Below are 25,779 nucleotides of genomic sequence, written 5' to 3'. Positions count from 1 at the left end.
TTTTTTAGGCTAAGATCAGTGTCCTATCATCCTACACTGATTGAAATTAAGCTTAATAAGAAGTTTAGGCAGACAGGTACTAGAGATGTGAAAATATCACAAGATTCTCATAACAGTACAGTGAAAAATAACGTTAGTATGTCACAAGATGCATATAAAAGCACAGTGAAAAATAATGTTAATACACTGCATCAGAATACCAGGGGATTAAAAAATGAAGTAGATGAGCTTCTTGTTTGTTTAGAAAATTTAGAAACTGAGGATAGAATAGATGTACTATGCCTGTCTCAACATCATATAGTCACAGGTATGAAAATGCTAAATGTAGGTGGATATAAGCTTTCAGCACATGTAAGCAGAGACACTACGCAGAGAGGAGTTGCCATACATGTTAAAATGTCACAGAGCGAAAAATTTGGAAACTAAAAAATTTTGCATAGAGCAATATATAGAAGCATGTGCATGTGAGCTTAAACTAAATAATGGCACTTTTATAATTGTAGCCATGGATAGATCCCCATTGGGAAATTTTCAACTATTTTTGAAAATCTTGGATTCTTTTTTGTGCTATTTGTCAGACAGAGGAAAGCAAATTATTGTTTGCGGGGATTTCAAAGTAGATTTTCTGAAAGAGTCCGATAGAAAGCTTGACTTTGAAGTATTACTTTGTTCTTTCAACCTGGCATCAGTTATTGATTTCCCTACACGGGTGGTACAGGAAAGCAGCACACTGATAAATAATGTTTCCATAGACCAAGATAAATTTAATCAAATAAAAACTTTTCCTGTTAAGAATGGTGTGTCTGATCATGATGCACTGCTAGTTACAGTATATGATATAGCTCCATACAGTAATGGAAAACAGTCCTCCAACATAGTGCGTTCGATTAACAATTTAACAATTCAAAATTTTAGGTATAGCTTGAAACAGACTGGGATGAGGTGTACAGGGAACATGATGCTAATTTAAAATTTAACCTATTTCATGATACCTTTGTGAGTATATTTGAAAACAGTTTCCCTCCGAAAACAGTGAAATATAATTGTTAGAAACCATGTAAAAAGCCATGGCTTACTAAAGGGATAAAAATATCCTGTGATCATAAAAGGGAAATGTATCTTATAGTTAGGAGGAATAATGATCCAGAAACAGTGAAACACTATAAAAACTACTGCACTGTATTAAGAAAAGTTATTAAAAAGTCCAGAAGTAGGTGCATTATGTGTGAGATTAGCACATCTGATAGTAAAATTAAAATAATTTGGAACATTGTTAAAAGGGAAATAGGGCAACCGAGAGCACAGGAACATTTTAATAATCACTTTTAAGTGTTGTGGAGGAAATAAAACCTAGCTATTCATTGGAAAATGCACGGCAGTATATGGAAGAGGCAGTACCTATGCAATTTGATAAAATTGAAATTCAACCCACCTCTCCTACTGAAATTGGGAAAATAATAAAATCACTCAAAAGTAACAGCTCATATGGAATTGATGGCATTTCCAACAGAGTACTAAAAGCTTTTTCCCAACAAATAAGTAGGATTCTCAGCCACGTATGTAGTAGCTCACTGAAACAGGGCATTTTTCCAGATAGACTGAAATACGCTATTGATAAACCATTGTATGAAAAAAGGGATTGATCTGATGCTACCAACTACCGCCCAAACTCACGTCTGACTGCTTTATCCAAAATTCTTGAAAAAGTAATGTATCCGAGAGTAGCCTCACATATTTGTAAAAATGAAGTACTAACAAAATGTCAATTTGGTTTCCAGAAAGGCTTTTCAACAGGGAATGCTATATATGCTTTCACTGATCAAAGATTAAATGTACTGAATAACCAAACATCACCCATTGGGATATTTTGTGATCTCTCAAAGGCTTTTAATTGTGTGAATTATGAAATTCTTCTAGATAAGCTTAAGTAATGTGGTATGAATGTGACAGTGCACAAATGGTTTAATTCATACTTAACTGGAAGAATGCAGAAGATTGAAATTAACAGTACAGATAGTCTGCAAAAACCAGCAGAGTCCTCTAACTGGGGAGGTATCAACAATGGTGTCCCACAGGGTTCAGTCTTGGGTCCCTTATTGTTCTTAATATATATATTAACAACTTGCCACTCTATGTTCATGAAGATGCAAAGCTAGTTCTGTTTGCTGATGATACAAGTATAGTAATCACACCCAAAAAGCTAGAATCAGCTGAGGAAATTGCAAATAATGTCTATCAGAAAATTATTAAGTGGTTCTCTGCAAATGGATTCTCACCAAATTTTGAGAAAACACAGTTTATACAATTCTGTACAGTAAATGGCATAACACCATTGATAAATACAGACTATGAACAGAAGTCTGTTGCTAACGAAGAATATTCAAAATTTCTGGGTGAGAGGAATTGAATTGGAAGAAACACATCGATGATCTGCTGAAATGGTTAGGTTCAGCTATTTATGCTATTAGGGTTATTGCATATTTTGGTGATAAACATATCAGTAAATTTGCCTACTATGCCTATTTTCATTCACTGCTTTCGAATGGCATATATTTTGGGGCAATTCATCATTAAGAGAGAAAGTATTCACTGCACAAAAGCGTGTAATCAGAATAATAGCTGGAGCCCACCCAAGATTACCTTGCAAACATTTATTTAAAGAATTTGAGATATTCACAGTACCTCTGCAATACATATATTCACATATGAAATTTGTCATTAATAACCCATCACAGTTCAAAGATAACACCAAAGTGCATAGCTATAACACTACAAGAAAGGATGATATTCACTATTCTGGATTAAATCTCACTTTGGCACAGAAAGGGGTGAATTATGTTTCCACAAAAGTCTTTGGTCATTTTCCAAATAGTATTAAAAGTCTGACAGATAGCCAACCGACATTTAAAAGCAAATTTCTGAATGACAACTCCTACTCAATAGATGACTTCTTAGATATGAAGTAGTAACATAAAAAAAAATTATTTTGCGTAAAGAAACTTATGTTAAACTGATATGTTACATATCATTATGAAATGTCGTATTCATGATCTATGGAACAAGGATTAATGTATGTACGTTTTCCCCCAAAACTAAGCAAGGTTAGAGCAAAATCTACAAAGAAGCCATGGATTACTCAAGGAGCAGAAATATCTTGTAAAACAAAAAGAGAAATGTCAATCCGAAACAATGCTGACGTTGATACTATAGCACATTACAATAAATACTGCAAAATATAAAGCAAATATATTACAAGGAAAAGATAGTCATATCAGATAACAAAATAAAGACAATATGGGATATAGTGAAGGAGGAGACCGATCGAACCAGACATGAAGAGGGGCTCAATTGCATTAAGAGTAAATGATACATGGGTGACAGATGTGTATAGTGTTGCAGAACTTTTTACACACATTTTATAACTGTTACCAGAAAGATGCGGTCAGGTTCTGTAGATGCCGCCATGGGATACCTCAGACCAGACGTTTCAAGTAACTTCCATAATATGAATTTGACCCTCACTACCCCAGCAGAAGTGATGTCCATCGTAAAATCTTTAAAATCAAAAACATCTTGTGGGTATGATGAAATATCAAGAAAGTTAATTAAAGAATGTGATTCTTGGTTAAGTAATCTATTAAGCGATCTGTCTAACCAGTCATTTATCAGTGGAATTTTTCCTGAATGGTTGAAATATACTGAAGTTAAGCCACTGTTTAAGAGGGGAGATAAAGAAATAGCATCAAATTTCCATCCAATTTCACCTTTGCCAGCATTTTCAAAATTTTAGAAAAGGTAATGTAGAATCGGCTTTATAACCATCTTATCACAAATAACATACTGTCAAAGTCGCAGTTCAGATTTCTAAAGGGTTCTCATACTGAGAAGGCTATCTACACTTACAGTGAAAATGTACTAATTCATTAGACAAAAAATTGCAGGCAACTGGTACATTTCATGACCTATCAAAGGCATTTGACTGTGCAAATCACAATATCCTTTTAAGTAAATTCGAATATTATGGTGTAACAGGAAATGCTGCAAAATGGTTCAACTCTTATACCTCTGGCAGGAAACAAAGGGTGTTATTAGGAAAGGGACATGTATTAAGCTATCAGGCATCATCCAACTGGGAACTAATTACATGTGGGTTCCACAAAGTTCCATCTTAGGGCCCTTACTTTTTCTTGTGTATATCAATGACCTTTCATAAGTAACACTACCAGATGCTAAATTTGTTTTGTTTGCCAATGGTACAAACATTTCAAGTAATAGCAAATCAAGTGTAGTCTTAAAAAGATCGGCTAATAAAATACTTGTGGAGATTAATCACTGGTTCATAGCCAATTCGTTGTCACTAAACTTTGAAAAAACACACTACATGCAGTTCAGAACTTGTAAGGGGTGTTCCAAGAGTATATGCCTAACATATGATGAAAAGCAGATAGAAGAAGTGGACAACGTCAAATTCTTGGGATTACAGGTTACAGCTTGATAATAAATTCAACTGGGAGGAGCACACCACAAAACTGTTGATGCATCTAAACAAATATCTATTTGCAATGCAAATTCTGTCAGACAGGGGATATAAAAATGAAAAAGCTGACATACTATGCTTACTTTCACTCCACAACGTCATATAGGATTTTTTTGTGGGTAATTCATCAAGCCAAGCTAAAGTTTTCTGGGCACAAAAACACACAATAAGAGTTATATGTGGTGTGAACTGAAGAACATCCTGCAGAGACCTGTTTAGGGAACTAGGGATAGTAACTACTGCTTCCCAATATATTTATTCCTTAATGAAATTTGTCCTTAAAAATATACCACTTTTTCAAACCAACAGCTCAGTTCATGGAATCAGTACTAGAAATAAGAACAACCTTCACAAGGATTATTCAGGAACATACATTTTCAAAAACTTGCCAGCAACCATAAAAAGCTTAACGACCAATGAAATTCAGTTTAAGAGAAGCCTAAAGGATTTATTGGTGGCCAACTTCTTCTACTCCAAATAAGTATTGTAGTAGTTCTATTATATGTTTATTGCCTTATAAATGAATAAAAACATGTTTTTTAAATTTTAAATTCAGTGCATTAACGCAATCTTAGTAAATGAGTGTTGTAAAATGATCCTTTCATATAGAAAAATAAAAAGAGGGACGATCATTCCACTTGGGAACTGTGGAAGGTAAATTAGCTTATTTGTTTTAGTTGTAAATATTTGTCGGGTATTATTGTCTTTCTGACATGTTCTACATCCTGGAGGACCTCCTCACAACCGATCAATTGGAATGAAAGTAAATCTAATCTAATCTACATGGACTGCCCAGTAAAACAGTTTAAAAGAGTCAATGACATAATCTCAACGAATTTCATGTAAAAAGGAGTACCCTGATAACATAATGTTTCATATTTATAAATATGTCTTGCATATATCTTCCAAAAGTCATTTTCCGTGTGATGTAAGCTGTGGTGCTTTATTCATACAACATATATTTTGACAGGGGTTTTCTATTAGTTATTGTATAATACACTTCCTGGTAAATAAATTTCAACAAAAACAGTAGAAACAAATTTAAAGAAAGAAAATGCAACCTTGAAGAGGCTCAAATGTGTCCATGAAGTCATCCAGATTTGGCTGAAGCTGCACCAAGCTCGGCTGAATGAAGTCTGCAAGACCAGCTCCACGTGCTGTAAGACGCATGCACACACATTAACATACAGTAATCCACAGCATGTTAAGTCATTAATTGAGTGGTTTATTAAACACGGTATCTGAACAGCACTTTATGAAAGAAAAATAATTTTTTAGTAAAAGTTTCTTCATTCATGGAAAAATACGACACTAACGTAACTTATTCACATTCGTCATCATCATCATCATCATCATCATCATCTATCTTTTGATCATTGTCTTACATTTCTATGTTCCTAATCTTCTCCTAGAAAATAAATATAAATCAATAGATAATCTTACAAATGCTTAAATAATATGCATAGCATTATCAACTAATGAAATGTTTAAATTCACAATTTCCTATGCCTTTGTTGATACTTAAGCTCTCTAGAGAGTGTGAATTGATGCAATAGACCCACCTCACGCATTAAAATGACTCACATTACACATTGAAACTTAGAGGCACACCAGGACCAAACTTAAATCTTTCATCATAAAATATGTGAGTTCCAGTTAGAAAACAGTCAAAGTCTACCCATCGACTGGGGTGTGAGCACTAGTGTGGCACCTCCAGCTGATACTGAAGGTGGACTAACTAGTTAATGCAGCATTGGTATTAAAAATTTTATTAAGATATTAATTTTGTTCTATGGCTTACACAAAAGCACATTTTGCAGAATCTTCATTTACTATCACACATACAATACCAAAGAATATGGTCACCCCATTTTAAAAATAACACATCTACTTTTGAGCTTTGGTATTCGCAAAATCCTTGACAATATCACTTACTGAAATTCAGCTTAATGTTTTAAACTTTTTTTAAATAACAAAATCACATGGCAAATATTAGGTAACAACAAAGGAAACAATAGCTATGTATGATATCTATATAGACTTGATTGAAAACACTGAGTTTAATACACGGAAATTTTAACTGTGCAGATGGTATGAACAAATTTAAAAATCAAAATATCCTGGATATAATGAAAGTTATGTTACACTCTGGTCTCATGCAGTTTAAAGTAAAATCTTTTCATAAGTAAATCTATGATATGATACACACCAATTTCACGTTGGTCTGGAAAGGCATATGGCTGATTTGCAGAAATGGTGGTGAACAATGTATCACTCATAAATTCCATATAGTCTTCATCCACCATCATGGAGCCCACAGAATGCATACTGTCATTGCTGTGCGGCTGCCAATCAAAGATATCTGCCTCTGACAACTACAAAATGAGAAACAATTAAGGCTTTCTTCTTTTTTTTCCAACAGTGAGAAAAAAAATTAGTATTGTGTAAATTTTATAGAACAATTTCCATCTGCAATAAACAAAATATACTTATGATTCAACAAACGTTTGACATCATGCAGCATTTTAAAATAAATTCCTGAATGATTATGCTCCCCTCCTCTAATGAAAGCTAATGTGATGAATAGGTGAATAGGTAGATGTAGGAAACTGAAAGTGAATAAATGGAGGTAGTGACACACACACACACACACACACACACACACCGCCTCAACCTCCGAGGTGTCCGTGATACTTTAGCAGATGTTTGTAAAATCACTATCTTCAACACTTTTACTTCAATAATGTAGGAAAAAGACAGATTGCTACTTACTGTAAAGAAGACTTGTGAAGTTGCAGACAAGCACAATTACAAGACACATGCAGCTTTAGGCCACAGCCTTCATCAGTAAAAAGACACACACACACACACACACACACACACACACACACACACACACACACAAGCAAGCACACCTCACCTCACCTCATGCATGTATGAGTGCCAACTCCAGCATCCCTGTGTGTGTGTGTGTGTGTGTGTGTGTGTGTGTGTGTGTGTGTGTGTGTTTTTTACTGACAAAGGCTGTCGCCAAAAACTATATGTGAGTGTGTCTTTTACTGTGCCTGTCTGCGACTTGACATGCCTTCTTTACGGTAAGTAGCAATCTGTCTTTTCCTACATTGTTGATATTCCAACCTGGAGTTTCCATTGTCAGACTTGTACCTCATAAATTTCTAAGAATAAAGGATTTATCAAAACAAATTTAATCCCACTCATTCAAACCCAGAGCAAATTAATTGAGAGAGATTAAATATTTATAAGTTTCAATTACATTATACTATACAAAGTAAACTTCCACTAACCACCTCATTGTTTCCATCTTTCGATGACCAGCCAGCCAACCTGTTTCTGTAGAACATCCTCCATTTCTTGTACTCTGCTGTTACAGCTGCAAGTTTACGCTTCCAGTATTTCCCCTCCAAAACCACTGCCTTAAAAAAAAATCAGTATATTTTGACTGTGAGATTATGTAACTGGTTCAATAATGTTAGTTAATGTACTGCAAAGCAGAAACATTTGAATGTGATCTTAGAATAACAGATACATGGAAAAGTACAGTTAATGAAAATATGCTACATTGTTTTCTATACCAATATTTTATATCAAAATGTAGGACTGAGATGTTTCAAATAACTTATTGTATGAGAAAGTGAAGAGAACATAATATGTTTGTATGGACTGGGAAAAAAGAGCAGTTTGTTGGGGCAAAGTATTTCAAACTCCGATTTTCATAATTTTAATATGCACTCGACTGAAAATTCAGCAGTTTTGTGTGCGGTAGAATTTGTAGCAACGTATGAATTAATTCAAACTAAAGATATTAATTACAATCATAGTATGGACACTAAACAGGCAATCATACGAGAAACTGAAAAGAAGGCAAGACAAACAATTAATGTCATTATGAAAAGAACAGATTACTACTCACCGTATAGAGGAGATGCTGTCGCAGATAGACACAACAAAAAGACTGTAAAACATGTAAGCCTTTGGCCAATCACTCATGCAAATGTAACTCACACACATATGACCAGAATTTCTCGCTGTCGATGCCAAACTGCAGTCTATGTTGCCTAATTCCAATGAAAGCCTTTTTTGTGCAAGGCTTACTTATTTGACAGTCTTTTTGTTGTGCCTATCTGCAACTCAGCATCTTCGATATATGGCGAGTACTAGCATATCCTTTTCATAATATTGCATTATTGTACCCTGGATTTTCCATTGTTTAAACAATTAATATCAGTTACATTCTAACAGTTACATTACGTATTTTGTCCTGACTTGTGATACAACATTGTACATACTAACACTGCCAAGTATTTCAATGCATTTTATTAACAAACAAAATTAAAACAGATCAGTTTTCATTGCCCAAGTTCTACAAAGACCATTTTAATAGTTGAAAATCTTATAGTCAACACATAGGAAACATGAAAGACACAGGAAGAGGAAGAGAAATGTTAACAAACTGATGTAAATTTATTTCACAACATATTACAGAATTCACTATCTTTTTATGACAAACATTTTAATGAGCATGTGAACGAAAACTTGATTTTGTTGTAAATTTCCTCTCTTTTTAGCTGCAAAAGATGACTTTGCTATGAATTGGGAGGGCAGCCTTTAAGCACAGCCGAGTGAGAATTAAGGAAATGAATTAACGCAGGTTTTAGTGTCCGATTCAGACATTCATACCATGCAGTCGTTAGCACTCATATGGTAACAATCTTGGTGGATTGCTTGCATTCTAGTCAATGTAACAGCAGCTGATTTCCTGTTGACTCAATGCCTTATGAAAGACACAAAGTATGGCAGACACTGAATGACCACACTGGCATGAGGTCTCTGGTGACATGATCAGCATCCGAACTGGTTGTGTTAATACTAGTTCTGAGCTGAGTGCCAGGTAAGTGTAACATGGGAAGGTTTGTTAGTGCCCCTACTGGCACATTCAAGGCGCAAGACATGGATGCTTTAGTCCAGGTAAAAGAAAACTGGGAATAGCAGACAGAGGAAACTCAGGCTTCACTGTAAGGTGCACACCCAACTATTTCTGTGTTTGTTTCTTGTTAACATTAGTTTGCCTACGGAGAATTTACGTGTACCTTGATAACACAATTACCTGGAGTAAAATTTATTTTGGGATAATAAACAGCAAGCCTTTAGGCTCCAAAGACAGGTTGGAAGAGGAATTTACTGTAAGTGATCATAGGCACATATCATGCAGATTAAAAAGACGTACAAATTTTGAAAAAATGGACTCATCAGGCAGGAAATCAGAAACATAATTTTAAGAACTTATTTACGAATTCAGAAGTATATCACATTAAATTACATGACTAGTTCAGTATTTCAGAAGATAAAGATTGCAGAGACAAAGAAAAGTGGATCACTTCTTTTAAATGTTGCGTTAAAATAAGCAGTAAAATAGGTTGCAGATACAAAGAGAAGTAAGGAAGAAAATTTCCAATGGAACAAGGCAGCAAAAAAATTGAAGACAAGAGCTTCAAACACACAATATCAGAATTATGACAAAATGTGCAGTAATAAATAGGACTATTTTGAAATGTCTTCCAAAGCATTTTAGAATACAGAACAAAAATTCAGTAAGATTCACTATGAAAACCCATAACCCATAAGAGTACAGGGGGGGGGGGGGGGGGGGGGCATTATGGCATTAAGTCATGGACATCTAATGTGATAACTCTTCAAAAACTGAGGGCTTTCTAGCAAGCAATGGAGAGATACTAGAGAAGTGCCGGGAGAAATAAGAAAACAAACAAAGGGTTTAAGGAACAGACTGGTGCAGAAGACGTAATGAAAAAGGTAAGGAGATGGGAAGGACTTACATAGCCAAGGTGAATGGTTGGTAGGTAGCAGATGGAGCTAGGATGCCTGTGTCCAATGCCAAGAGAAGGGGAAAGACTGAGACAACAATCTAATGGAAAATTGGCTAATGATATTAAAAAATGTGCAAGAATGGCATAGAAGCTTTTATGCATCAGTGGAGTCTAGTAATAGTAGTAGTAGTAGTAGTAGTAGTAGTAGCAGTAGTAGTAGTAGTAGTAGTTGTTGTTGTTGTAGTTGTAGTTGTTGTTGTTGTTGGTGGTGGTGGTGGAGGAGGAGTACGTATTCTCTTAAAGTGATATAAACTTAAGCAGAAAGTAATTTTAAAATCATGACAAAGAGCACTTGACAAAAGGTTAGGTATGGACAAAGCAATATTGTAAAATTTAATTAAATAAAGGAAGGAGAAAAATACATGCACCTACTGACATTTAAAGGCATTCAAACCAAACTGATGTTAAAGCACACAAGGTATCCAGAATAATACCATTTTGATGTGTAAAATGTCACTATTTATGTAAAATTATTAGGTTTTACACCACTTTTGAACCTATGTTAAAACTAAATACAACACCAAAAAAACACATGCACATCTTCTGCACACACAGCAGACTGCGCCACAAAACAACAGAGAACAAGAATGGTATACAGCCGCTGAGATGAGATGGGCAGATGTTTGGCTTCACTAAGAATCTCCTCAAGTGACAGCTCCCAGACTCCAGTTAACATTGCTTGATGCAGATCTGGCACTGGGTCCAGTACACTGACGGTTACAGTAATTTACAGTGTTTTTCAGTTAGAAAATGGATACCAAAAGCAAAACCACAAAGGGACAGACATAAACCACCTAAAAATTTAAGATATTTACAAGACATGTGTTCAAAAATGCACTGTGAGCAACAGCATTCCCTTTAGTAATATTAGGTACTGGAATCTACAAAAAGATGGCTCACACACCAAAATTATGTGATATGCACAAATCACAACTCATTAAACATGGCACATTACACTGCACTCATATCAGCACTGTGTGTCATTATACTTCTTCCTGCCTCATACTTGTGTAGTGTCAATATAGTGTGATTTATTCTGACTTAATGTCTCCTTTTGTAACATAATTCCACAGATGATCCACGAACTATGTCTACAATACAGTGCAGAAATGAAGGTGCCTTTTCTTCAAGTAATTATACTCCCAGGAGTCGAGGAAATGTTCTGAAACACCTTTCGTTCACCAGATTTGCAGCTCAGTCAATACACATTTGTGCACTCAAAGACAAAATAAGGTGTATGGTGAGGTTGTCAGTTATCAGCACACCATATGAACAGGAAATCCAATCAACTAGTATATGCTGTGCATTCTTCTCAAAATTGTGTGTACTGTCTTCCAGCAAACCTATGTTCACAAAATGAAAATCTGTACGCATGTAACAATCATTCTGCAATGAGAGAGGCATCATGGGACCATAGATAAACAGTCATAGATATATCAGATTGTATTACTGTATTAGATTACAGCACATAAGCTGACTGACTGGAGGGAACCAATACAAAAATCAGTGTTTGCAGGGATACTATGATGAAATGTCGTGTGGCTAGGGCCTCCCGTCAGGTAGACCGTTCGCCAGGTGCAGGTCTTTCGAGTTGAAGCCACTTCGGCGACCTGCGCGTCGATGAGGATGAAATGATGATGATTAGGACAACACAACACCCAGTCCCTGAGCGGAGAAAATCTCCGACCCAGCCGGGAATCGAACCCGGGCCCTTAGGATTGACAGTCTGTCACGCTGACCACTCAGCTACCGGGGGCGGACGATACTATGATGAGACTGCGTCATATGACTAAATGGGAAATTTGCAGTAATCTGCAACAGGAAGAGAAATCAGTGTAATGAGAAAAGAGACAGTTGGCTGATAATTACTTCACATATAATCAAAATATGACTTCTGCTATCAACCAGTTTGTAGATAACTGATGGAAGAGGAATTGAAAAACTTAGGTACATTATAATGGAAAAAAAGGAAAGCGAGTGACTAACATCCCATAATGGCAGGGTCATTAAACACAGAACACAAGCCAGGACTGTAGATGGTTGGGGTAAGGAAGTCAGTCATGGGAATTTCAAAGGAGCTATCTGTGCATTTGCTTTAATAGGCTTGGAGAAACTATGGAAATTCTAAAACTGGATGGCCATGTGAGGAATTAAATCCTTCTTCAGTGCTGTAACTACTGCACCACATTACTGGGTTTTGACTGTTAAGTGGAACATGTACTGGAGTGCTATGAGAGTTGGTTATGGGATCATGTTTTGACATCAGCGTGCTTTGTAAGTCTGACTGCTCTGTTAGTTCATTATTCTTATCCTCTACCAGCCTTTGGCCCATATGCATATGTCCAAACACACGCGCACCCCCCACCCCCCACGCGAGCACACGTGCACACATGCACGTGTGCACAGACAGCTCATCCAGAGATAACATTGAACCTTGAACAATGGAGTAAGCTCACCTGGCATTCATAATGAGATGCTTCCATTCTGAGGTAGTTCCAAACATGTAAAAGAGAAACAGTTCTAAAGGTATTGTGACTGGTGGTAGACGGACTTTTCCAGGGCAGTGGCACATACCTGAAACCTCACTCTATCCATCACTAAACTTTTATGATTGCTGTAATATGTGCTTCGATCATAATGAAACCTTCTAGAAATAAATTAGTATGAGTGACCTAGGCCACTGATGTGCTAGCATATTCCCGTACTGGTTGTAGACGGTACCAACACTGACTCTTACATTCACTAGCCCATGATATTATGGGACATTCCCATATTCCTTCTAAGAGACATTCACGTCGCTCCTTGGATTCAGAAGCCCATGATGTGACGGCTTGTTGCCTTATTTCTTGTACATGACTTTCACATCATCCCTCAGATTCAGCAACTTACGAAGTGCTGGCTCATTCCCTGATTCCCTGAAAGTGACATTTGTGTCGATGTTCATATTCACTTGCGCAAACTGTGGTGACACGTTCCCACATAACCTGTAGTCAATGAAATGATCGATAATCTGTTATCTCTTCATTATAGTTTTGATTTTTACTGTGTCTCTGCTTAATATGATCAAAATATTTCTGTTTTGTTTGAGGCATATTGACAACAGTAGCTGATTGCCATTTCAAGAAAAGGGACTGTCTGTGACAACTGATTGATTCTCAATTGTTTTACATTTATGACCCCACAGAGGACGTTAATTGTATCTTTGGTACTCAACCACGTGGCATGATCTTTGGACTGAAACATTACTGGCTCCCTGCAGCACTCATTCTCACAATCCGCTTGACACAGTGAACAATGCAAGTACGAGGCAGTTTTGTGTTTCATACTGATATACTAGAAGGGTAACTTACTCCCACTTATTTCCAAAGAAATAATGAGTCATATGTATTCCAAATTTGATTGTAATTGCTCCAAGTATTCCTAGAGTTATGCCTTTTTGCCCTTACCCCAACCTTGGGGATTGTACCGGTGTCTTACTGTCATAGTAAGTCATGTCTGTGCCAAGTTCAGTAGAAATTACTTCAGGCATTACAGAAATACACTGATATGTCACTGGAATAGCACCACCACCCCTCGGTGTGAACCGTCATCAACAAGCCTAGTGACACTGAAAACTATGAATCTGATACTAATTCAACTGAATATTTTTACATGTCTGTGGTTCTCACCCCACTCCTGTTAGGGGTACACTACCTGACAGATTTTTGCACGAAGAATTATACAAATAATGATTCATGAATATAGAAAACTTGGTTGAACTGTTCCAGAAGTTCTTCTGTTATTCTACTATATCACCTCCTTTTCACACCCACCCCAATGAGAGGTAGGTGCTTCTTGCCCCCATAGTGCTTTTTTCAAGACAGTAGGTGATTTGTGTACCATACTTGGTTCAAATGGATCCATTGGTTTAGGAGCAGAAGTGGAATCTATGTATGCACATACTTGCATACAGGGTGGACGAGAAGTCTCTGTACCTGCTAGTATCGAATGCTAATACATTTTACATGTGCCTTAATGATTACCCATAACAAGTTGTCAAGTGTGGTGAGGTCAATACTTCTTTGTGGCCATTTCACGGGAGCTGGCGTTACTGATGAACCATGACCTATCCACTGTCCTGGAAAGTGTTCATTAACAAATTTGTGCACTGCAAAAGCTTAGTCAGCAGGTGCTCCATCTTGCAGCAACCATATGTGCAAAGTAGGCTCCAAGCAGACGTTGTTGTCCTCTGTATATCAAATTCCAAAGCACATTTACGTCTCGACTTTGTAGGAGATTGTTCAAGTGAGACAGAGACTACAGCACATGTTTGTTCTTGTCTTCTTCCTTTCACTCTGTGGCCTGTCTTTAACACTGCCAAAAGCAAAAGCACATCCTTCCCAATCCAGAAGTGATGCCTTTCGTGGTGGAGCCTTATTAAATTTTCCAAAATGCTCCTGTAATCTTTCTCACGGTCTGCCCTGTGTGGTGCTGTTCATGACACATACACTTGTCACTAAGTGCTTCTTAATAGTGTAACTGTGACTGCTCATAACTGCAAAGGCACACCATTTAAAACTCAACTGAGACTACAAAAACATTTTTAAACATGTATTCCAACAATTGATAAGAAGTAACATAGCTACCAACCCGCATAACAACATTTAATAATAAACAGGGGTTACAAGAGTACATGGACGTCTTGCCCACACTGTACACACTTACATACAAATGTACATAGAACGATTTTTTTTAAACATATACATGTAGCAGAAACAGGAACAACCAACTACATTTCACTGGATTCTAGGACATGGAACGGTCAGCTAAATGGCAAGCAGTAATTCATGACTAAAAAGAGCATTAAATTAATAATTCTGAAGCAAGGTTTAAGATGTTTCATTCGTATCAGCACGTATAACTGCATGATCAATAACCTAAGATAGTTTAAAATTTTCAGAGAAAACACTACATTGTTTAGAAAACTGAACAGATAGTTTCAAAACCAAGCTAAATAATTATGTGAACTGCGTGCTGCACGTTTAATGAAAAGTAATAATTAGAATCTAACACAAAACGGCAACTAATCAAATGGTAATTTTTTTAAAGACACATCTGGGCATTTCAGAAAAGCTTTTGTTATTTCTTTGGTATTTCAACAAGCTTCTGGATTTCATGAGGAGCAACTGTTGTCTGATGAAGTGAAATTCTGTCGCGAGTCCACCTAATGAACCTTATCAACAGCATTTTAGGCTTACACTCCTCCAATATCCAAATCATCTTAGTCACTATTGAAACATAATATGCATACCTCAGGTTTGTTGTGAGTATCGACATCGAGAGGAGATGCAAATTGACACACAAGTGTGTTCTGCTTTCTTATGACTGAAAACAAACAGAGAGAGATGTATCCCACTGAAATCAGCTGAAAAGAGGTAAATAATTTGACATACATCATCAATAAATATTAAAGTCTAAACTATAGAGGTGTTCAGTAAATAATGCAATACATTTTATTTTTCTAGGCTAATTTATGTTGGAAAAAATGCAGAATTTGATTTGTGACATCGTGAAATATTTTGTTGGATGTGGTACATGTAGCCTTGAAAATGAAGTCTGCAACCGAGGTGCATTCCACGCAGAGATGTGTCACCAAGTTCCTTTTGGCAGAAAACCGGACATAGCAGGTATTTAAAGGCACTTGCAGAATGTCTACGGAGACCTGGCACTGAGCAAAAGCACGGCAAGTTGTTGGGCAAGGCATCTCATCATCGCAACAAGGTCATGCAAACCTGTTCGATCTCCTGCGTGCCGACTGGTCGCACACATCTGCGACTCCTGCAATTTTGGAATGAGCGGACACTCTATTCGAGGCAATCGATGGATCACAATCAAACACCTCACTTCACAACAGGATGCCACTGCAGATAGGGTCAACACACTCATCCACCAGTTGGGATACTTGAAGGTGTTTGCTGCCGAGTTCCTGGATGCTTAACAGAAGATCATAAACAGGAAGGAAAGGCACCAAGATGTTGGCTCCAACAACAACCATTACAGTGGAACCATGCAGGCTTACACGCCTTCCCAATAGATGGTATAAGGCTGTTGCATTGAACAGATTTTATGTTGAAAAACACAGTTTAGTAGGCAAGAGTGGGGAATAATATGGTGTATCGGAATCCTGAATAAAACCAACCTGCTTTTAGAAAAAAACATGTATTGCATTACTTACTGAACACTCCTTGTATTATATTTAAAATGAATCACTAGGACATCACTTTCATGCATCAGTAGTTGAACAAAGACAGGACATTTAAAATTACTGGCTAATTTTATAACGCTATATTTTACGAAAACTGCCACTATCTCAAATAGAAACTGCAAATGTGGACAGTACAATATTACTGCATATATGCCATATATAGATAAATATGTGCAGTATTGTTCTTTCTGGAGAATGTAGCAATGTTGCCAACTGGTGAACTGGTGTACTTTCAAAGATGAACAACAATCAACTGCAGCTTCACTATCATTTATATGACAATCTGGACATTATGCTCCTCATATGACACCAACCCAACTGGGAGATCACATGTGAGATCGTAAGTGAATATGCAGTTGACAAAAGTATGTGAAAATTTGCTACAGGGCCCAGAAAAATGAGTCTTTCAGCTGTTGCACATACATAAGTGTTATGGTAGCAGTTGACGAGAATGCTGTACAAAGTATAACTTAATGATCATGTCAAGAGCCAAGAATTTTATACTAATTCTATAGTTATAATTGAGTAGTGTTTATGAATAATAAAGTGACAGTCAATTCACCTGGATAAGCCAACTATGTTCAGCTACGGGGATCCGATAAACCAGTAGCTACATTGAGATTAAATATGACAGCTAAACAATGAAGCAGTTTTGTGCACTTTCTACACGATATAATGCGCCAGTTCTGGTCACAACATTTAATTTGTGTACACCCTTTTGTATAAAAGGGGCATTATCAGGCAGTATTTGTTTTGTTCGTAACACAGCTTCGGGACTGTTCACCTATCATTGTTTTAGAAGCATAAAGTAGAGCTGGATAAATGACTAAGTTGTAGCTAACATTCTTTGTTAACTGTGAGATGACTGTGGATATCAATAACTTCATTAACTTAAAAAGTCAGTTGTTTTCTGTTTGAGTTCTCTACTGAATGTTGAAGTATACATTTTTATACCAGATAAACTAAGCCTGTAGTAATCCACAAATAATTCCCCTTTTTTTATTTCTTCTCTCATACTTTCTTGTTTAAGGTCCTTTCTAATATCTACATTCCTTACTCTGTCCATTCATGTTTTTCCCTTAACTGCTCTGAGAAATTCCATTTCCCCTGCTTGCAGGCTGCTCCAGTCCCTTTCTGTCGTTGTCCATGTTTCTCCTCCATAGGTGACCATAAGTGAATAGTAACTCTTATACATAAGGAGTTTTGCTTTTTCCTTATTCCAAATCAGGTGTTTTATTTGTTTGGCAGAAATTGCCTCCCTTCTGTAACCTCTTATTAATTTTGTTGGTTATTCTTCCATCATTACATATTTCACACCCTAAATAAGTGAAACTGTCTACCCCTTTGAGGAGTGTTCCATTCAAAGTAATATTCCCATTGACACCTTTGTCTCTTCCAAATACCATTACTTCACTCTTATATTTATTTATTTTTAATCCATACCTTTACATTATTTCCTTCCACACATCAAGCTGTAACTGTACATCTACCACTTTATCGCCCCATATTACCATATCATCTGCAAAAATCATCTTTTTGTCTTTTTCTTTTACTATAACTGCCTTATTCATTCCCTCCATCACAACATTAAAAAGTGCAGGAGATAGAATACTTCCTTGTTTAAGTCCTTGTCTTATTTCGAAGAATTGTGTCATCTGTACATTGCCTTTATTACATTAATGTATCCATCTTCTATACCTATCTTCTTCACTTCTTCCCACAGCCTTTCCCTGTTAACTGAGTCATATGCCTTTTCTATGTCTATAAAAACAATTATCATCCTTTTGTATACTCCCAACTTTTTTGTATCAGTTGACACAAAATATTAGCTTGATTGTGCTTCTTCCTTTCCTAAGCCCATGCTGTTCTTCACTTAGCTCCATTTCTCTTTTCACTTATTCAATTTAGTAAAATTCTTACAAAAATATTGGCTGTATGATTCATAAGGGTTATTCATCTGTAGTTTTTACAAACACTTTTAATCCCTTTTTTGAAGATGGGAACAATGTCTCCTCTTCTCCAATCGTCAGGTACTGCACTATTTCTCCACACACTTGACAGTACTCTACACAGCCACAGCATTCCCACTGGACCTGCTGCTGTTATCATGTCCACTGATACTTTATCAGGTCCTGGGGCTTTCTCCCGATTCATCATCTTCACAGCTACTTCCATTTCTTCCCATGTAATTTGACCTAATCCTGCTTCCCAACTTCTCTCAATTACTCCAGTATTTGTTGTTTCCTGGTGTACCTGCTCCTCAGCATTTAATAGTTTCTTAAAATGTTCTCTCCAAAGATCTTTCTCTGGATCTTCAATCACAGTACCATCCTCTCTTTCCATCTTCATTGGTACTTCAGAAGCCTTCCTTTTATTTTTCATCATTTTATAGAACATTTTCTTATTGCTCTTGACATCATCTTCAAGATTTTTGTAAACTCTTCCCATGCCCTTTTATTTGCTGTTTCCACTATTTCTTTGCACTATTTCTTTTCCTCTATATATCTTTTATGGTCCTCGTCATCTTCAGTTACCCACCGCTTTCTCCATGCTTCATTTTTTCTTCTAACTGCTTGGATTGTGGTATCATCCCACCAACTTGTCTGTCTTATGTTTTCCTTTTCAGATGTTTTACCACATACTTTTTGTGCTCTTACGACTAGAGTGTCTTTGAATAAACTCCATTCTTTTTCTACATCGTAGAAAACTTGTTTTGGAAATTTGTGTGTGATTAATTCTCTATACTTCTCAGCACTTTCGCTCTCCTTCAGTTTCCAATCCCATATACTCATCACTTTCTTCTATTTTCTGTTTTTCACACATTGATTCATTTTCCATTGTCCCACCAGTAATCTATGGTCTCCATCTACATTCACATTTGGAATTACTTTCACATTTGTTACTTTCTCTTCCCATTCCCTATCTACTAGAATATAATCAATTACACTCTTGGTTCTTCCATCCCAACTGTATCTGGTGATAACATGACTTTCTCTCTTCATAAACCAACTGTTTGCTATTTTCATTCCATTCCTCTGGCACAAATCCAGAAGTTTTTCCCCTTCTTCATTTCTGCCTCCATATCCAAAACATCCCAATACTTGCTCAAATCCCTTTCTGTCTTTGCCTACCTGTGCATTATGTAATTCTCTACCTCATTTTCAAAGTCCATCTTCTCTTTTTCACTACATTCCCCTTGAGGTACATAAATCTGGATAACTTTCAGTGTTTCTTTTTGGAATCTCAGGTTTAAGACTATGATCCTTTCTGATATATATCTCACACTTTCAATACAGTTTTGTACATTCTTATTCACCATCACTGCCACACCATTTCTTCCACACCTATTATTCCGTACTCCAGTACAGTTTTCCTCCTCCTCTCAAATTATTCTCACCTTTTCCCTTCCATTTCGTTTTGCTTAATCCCAAAATATCTAACTTTCTCTCTGTTAGTACATCTGTCATTTCTTCCATTTTTCCACTGGGGGTTAGTACATTAAGGGTGGCAATATTTAGGTTATTTTTTAGTCCATTTGATTTCATCATCTTGTTCTGATGAATATCATCAGATCTCCCATCATTTGCACCAGTACTTGAAGAAGTAGTTGGGTCAAATCCTGAGTGGTTCGTTCCGAGGCTCCTCTGTGTTTGGAAAGCAATATATGTAGACTTTCCTACTGGCTTGCTAGGCCGAACGCAAGAAAAGATTTTCTGTTGGGATTGTCTCCCTTAGCCTTTGGAGTTTCTCCTCCATCACAAGGCAGTGGTTCCCTCCTAATTTAATCTCATGAAAGGAGGGTTGCCTCATCTGCCAGTTCGCTGTTCCGTAGTCTTTCCTCTACGCCATCACTGCCATTAAGGTCTTCACCTGTAACCCTGGGCATGTGTTCTGTGTTATACCCCAGGGGATTGGGTCCCTGCCTGAACTCAGCCATCGTATCACTGCCTTTGATTGTGGCACCATACAAAATCATTAACCCAGCTCCAGGGAGGTACTCTATTCCTCCGCTGAGGTAATTCCTGTCTGGTGCATCCATGTCGCAGGGGTGGGCATCCTACACTTCAGTAGGTGGCAAGAAGTAACTGGGATAACTTTCCTAATTATTGAAACTTCCTGGCAGATTAAAACTGTGTGGTCTGAAATCGGGAACCTTTGCCTTTGCGGGCAAGTGCTCTAACAGCTGAGCTTCCCAAGCACGACTCACGACCCGTCCTCATAACCTTATTTCCACAAGTACCTCATCTCCTACCTTCCTAACTACACACAAGTTCTCCTGCAAAACTTGCAGGACTAGCACTACTGGAAGAATGGATATTGCAGAGACATGGCTTAGCCACAGTTCTCCTGCGAGTTTCTCCTGCAAGTTTCGCATGAGAACTTCTGTGAAGTTAGGAAGGTAGGAGACGAGGTACTGGTGGAAGTACAGTTGTGAGGGCGGGTTGTGAGTCGTGCTTGGGTAGCTCAGTTGGTAGAGCACTTGCCACGAAAGGCAAAGGTCCTGAGTTCGAGTCTCGGTCTGACACACTGTTTTAATCTGCCACAAAGTTTCTAAATCAGCACACACTCCGCTACAGAGTGAAAATTTCATTCTGGATACCTAATTATTATCTGGAGCTGTCATAACTGATTATGAGTGTCATCATTTATTTTAATAACAACAGACACCGTGCTTCAACTGTTCATTGTAATGCGCACTTCAACTTCTATCAAACTATTTGGCCTTGCATACATACTCACCATACAGTATTTGTACTTCCATGTCAATAAAAGCTTATTTTTAACTGGGATACAATTACTGGGGTTCAATATTCTTACTGCTATGGAAATAATCCTTCCTGGCATTGTAACAATTTCAGGACATATTATCCTTTCTTAATTCTGGTTAATGTGTAATTTGATGCTCAATCCTCAGTCACAAAAATATTGCATAAATGAGTTGACAGTCAATCTGTAGTTCAGTTACATGTCTTGGGTGGTATTCTGTGGCACTCCAATAGATGGAGAAAATTAATAGCAGCAGAAACTTCTACCACAATAACAGAATCACAAATTAATTTATAAACGCAGAGGATCTACAATCAAGATTTATTTTTATGGTGAAATAATAGAATTTTCACACGCTTTCAAAACTTTCTGCCTCAGTTTCAAGAACTAAATTACAAATTATGTTTTGACTCACAGCTCAGAGGAAACACTGCCAATTTTCTGATCTAGTAGATACCAGAATGTCTGTCAGGCATCTACGCTAATGGCACAATTCAGCAGATACTTGAATTGGCTATTAATAACCATAATATTAATTATAATGACATACTAAACTCTGAATTGTACAAAATGTGGGGCTATTGATACCATCAGTAATCTTAGTTCGTCCATGGGGATAGCCTCAGAGGTTAATATCAATTTCCTTCATATTATAAATATTTCACTTGTAAAATTTAGTCAACACATGATGTTCCAGTACATTATACACATTAGAAGTGAGACAGAATGTTAGATTTGTTTCTCAAGTCATATAATACTGTCATACGTCACCTCTGACCTTTCTGTACATCAAACACGCCACCAAGTGACACATGCGCAAGATGGGGTCATGTGACAACCAATCAGTATTCTCCACACTTTTAGAAACTATGGACTTACAAGAGAGGAATTTGACAAGCAATGTCCCAAACACACACCTGATTCAATGCAATCATATATGTTCATGAAATTTGCCTGTAGGGTGTTGTGGTTGGTTGGTAGCAATATCAATACATTATTGTATTACTATTATTAATGTGTGATGTAAACTTAAAACTTTTCTAACAGTTCTTCATGATACTGAAATTTTTCTGTCTGAGGTTGAGTGCAATGATCTCTCATTTGGCTCTCCATGTTACATCTACAGTCACCCTTCAACTGAAAAAATTTAACTTAGATGAGGAAATTGGAAAGTGTGTGTGACACAGACTAAACAAAATCTGTTGAATGAATTACGGCTCTATCGGATTCCATAAGATATATGAAATAGATGTGGACATAACTACCAGTAAGATACAAATGGAAGTCCAAGACTATTGATTTTCTGCTGCTGTCACACTTACAATTGAATTTTGGTACCTTCGTAGAGCCTTTCTGCCTGTATTAGATTATGCCAGTTTCGAGCAAAATCCACTGTGGTCATAATTTCTTTCAGCTGACTATTCACCATCAAAGAGGTCTTACCAGGAACTGAGAGACAGTTAAGTTTTACTGGCTAGAAAACCACTGTCTTTTCTTTAGTGCACCATCCTCAAAATGTTGGTTCATCCACTACTACACCCCTTCTGCAGATCTCTTGCATCATCCTACACTTCTTGTATCTGTAAAGACACTTTCTTTCTCCACTGATGTCACGAGAGCCAGACCAACCGTACAGAAGGCAGCATGTTGTCAGTAGAAAAGCAGTAACACCAGAAAGGGTCAGTCAGAAGAGCTCTGTCACTTTGAATGTGGACTTGTCAGTGGATGTCACCTGAACTGCATCTGCATCTACATCTGCATCTCCATCCCCATGGCAGAGGATACACTGTACTAGTACTAGTTATTTCCTTTCCTGGTCCATTCAGATATGATTTGTTCTGTGCATTACAATAACAAGTAGTAATTCTAAGAACACACATTATAATCCAACGTTCAATGAGCATACTACTTCGTCCCCCTTAAAACCAGTACAATGATTGTGCGACCAAAGCTGCAGAGCAAGGGAAAAATGACTGTCTGTCACTATGCCTCTGTATGAGCCCTAATTTCTATTATCTTTAAATATCCACCAGTGACATTTCAACCCTTCTAAAACTATTCAAACAGATTGTCGGTTATATGATTGTAAAGTGGAAACACATAGGAAGGAACACAACTAGCCAAGGCAGACTTCATGCACTAACAGACAGGGACCTTGGAGCACTGCGGAGGGTTACTGTAAATAATCACACAAAATCAGTGGAGGGAATCACTTGTGAGTTACGGAGTGCTACCAGCAGTCCATCTAGCACAATCACTACGTGCAGGGAGTTAAAAAGAATGAGGTACAAAGGTCGAGCAGCTCCTCGGAAGCCACTTATTTCTGTTGTCAATGCTTTGTGATGCTTGACGTAATTTAAAGATTGATGCCACTGAACAGTGGATGATTGGAAACAAGTTACTTGGAGTGCTCAGACACATTACCTGCCACAACATGCAGTGTTAACAGTAAAGTATGCAAGAAACATTGTTGTTACGGTATGATAGTGTTTATTGTGGTTATGACGTGGTAGCCTTATTGCACTGGCAAAAATGCTAAATGTGGAAGGATATGAACACATTTTACAGCACTGTGTACTGTGCTCAACAGAGACACAGTTTGGAGATGATGGTTGATTTTATCAGCATGAATTTGCACCCTTCCATAAAAAACTCTCTGTGAAGCAATGGTTTTTGGACAGTAACAATCCTAAAATGGACTGGCCTGCCCAGAATACTGACCTCAAGTCAATGGAACACCTTTGGGATGAGTTAGAATGTTGACTTTGCTCCATACAGCAGGGTCAATGTCACTACTTTCTTTGGTTTGGGCTCTTGAGGAAGAACGGGTGGACATTCCTCCACAGACATTCAGACACCTCACTGAATGTGACCCCAGCAGAGTTAAAAGTCATCATAAAGGTGAAGGGTGGGCACACCCCATATTAATGTCCATTAATAGGTGTCCAGACACTTTTGATGAGATAAGTGCACATCAGTATGCTGCAAGCCAGAGTACAGCCTGTGGCAGAGATATATAAAGTACAAGTATCTTTCAATGATTTTTTAAATTAGTGTTGGCAGTAATGAATGACTTATGCGACACTTGGCCCAAATTTCTGTAACTTCAATTTCACGGTCATTATGTGGGTTTTAAGATCGATGAAGCAGCATGCTCGTTGGTCACTGGCTAATAATGTATGCTCCTAGAATTATTATTGTAATGCACAGAAAAAATCATATCGTTTTAACTGCTAGCTGCACAGCAAAAATTCTTGTCAAGTACAATGGCTCATTGCTGATGAAAGTGCCAAACAGACTATTCCCCCCCCCCCCCCCCCCCCAAATCCCATATTTGCTAGCATGAGACTACAACTATGACGAGGGTCAGCCACCATTTTTGCACCAAAGTAGTTTCTCTGACAACCGGTAGGACCTGTATTTTGCAACTTTCATGACGTGACCTATATATACACAACACTGTCTCAGAGAGAATAATATACTGAGTTTTGTATTTTAAGAATTCTTCAGTCCAACCTCATATCTGTACCAATACACTATAAGCGCAAATTTTGTTCACTCAGTGGAACGGTACTGAAAATTTCCAGAAAGTCTGTAACTACATCATCTTGTGCTCTGCTCTCTATAGTTTTCTTCATCTCGTAGATGAAAATGTACTAGGGTTTCACGTGATCAGTGCTTGTGGATTCTGTACTGATTCCAACAAAAGAAATGTTGGGTTAACTGAAACAGTTATGATCCATAAGTATACAGCAAATGGATGTTCTTGCTGTAGTCTTTCCACTCTTCACTCAAGAAATGCACCAGCATGGTATGTAAATTCAACACCACTCTTTTGTACTGAGAGACCAACCACATATTATATTTTCCAAAATATTATTGCTTATTTCAGGGCAGTAATAAAGAAAATACCAGTCTCCTTTAACTGATGTTGCCAAATAGCTGACGCACTCAATCTGGATGTAGTTGCATGAACCACAACCAGGAAGTGCATCGATGAGCTGTTGTGAATTGAAGTTATCACCAGAGTGTTAAACATGCCAGAAGTTCACTCTGAAGAAATTTGTAAATCTTGAGGATCATGCCTGTGATCTGAAATGTCATTGAATTTGCGGTTCTGGAATGACGAATGTGGACGAGACTGTATCTATATTTTTACGCAGATACCCAATAAATGAATACACTACGTTTTTGAAGATTGAAGATTGAAGAGCAACATGTGAAAGGTAAAATTCTATGATAATTGCTAATACCTGGCTAATAAGAACCCTCAGTCTGCCTGCAAAGACTGAAGACTGTTTGTGAAAGTGATGAAATAGCTTTAGAAA

The 25,779-nt window shown here is 37.3% G+C and overlaps 1 protein-coding gene across 2 annotated transcripts in view; it reads right to left on the bottom strand.

The window, feature by feature from the left end:
- Positions 1-25,779, bottom strand: part of LOC124715014 (MLX-interacting protein) — a 377,416-nt gene that overhangs the window by 168,138 nt on the left and 183,499 nt on the right. For both annotated transcript variants that reach the window (XM_047243067.1, XM_047243069.1), the window contains 4 exons: positions 15,731-15,804; positions 7,843-7,971; positions 6,747-6,912; positions 5,599-5,694 (listed from right to left, as the gene is read on the bottom strand). In XM_047243067.1, coding sequence (XP_047099023.1) covers positions 5,599-5,694; positions 6,747-6,912; positions 7,843-7,971; positions 15,731-15,804 — 465 coding nt within the window. The remainder of the gene's footprint in view (positions 1-5,598; positions 5,695-6,746; positions 6,913-7,842; positions 7,972-15,730; positions 15,805-25,779) is intronic.

This window comes from Schistocerca piceifrons, chromosome 1 (assembly GCF_021461385.2).
Source record: "Schistocerca piceifrons isolate TAMUIC-IGC-003096 chromosome 1, iqSchPice1.1, whole genome shotgun sequence".
In the NCBI taxonomy this organism is placed as follows: Eukaryota; Metazoa; Arthropoda; class Insecta; order Orthoptera; family Acrididae; genus Schistocerca; species Schistocerca piceifrons.
The sequence above is the reverse complement of the archived record's forward strand: the minus strand, read 5'-3'. Positions and strand labels throughout refer to the sequence as shown.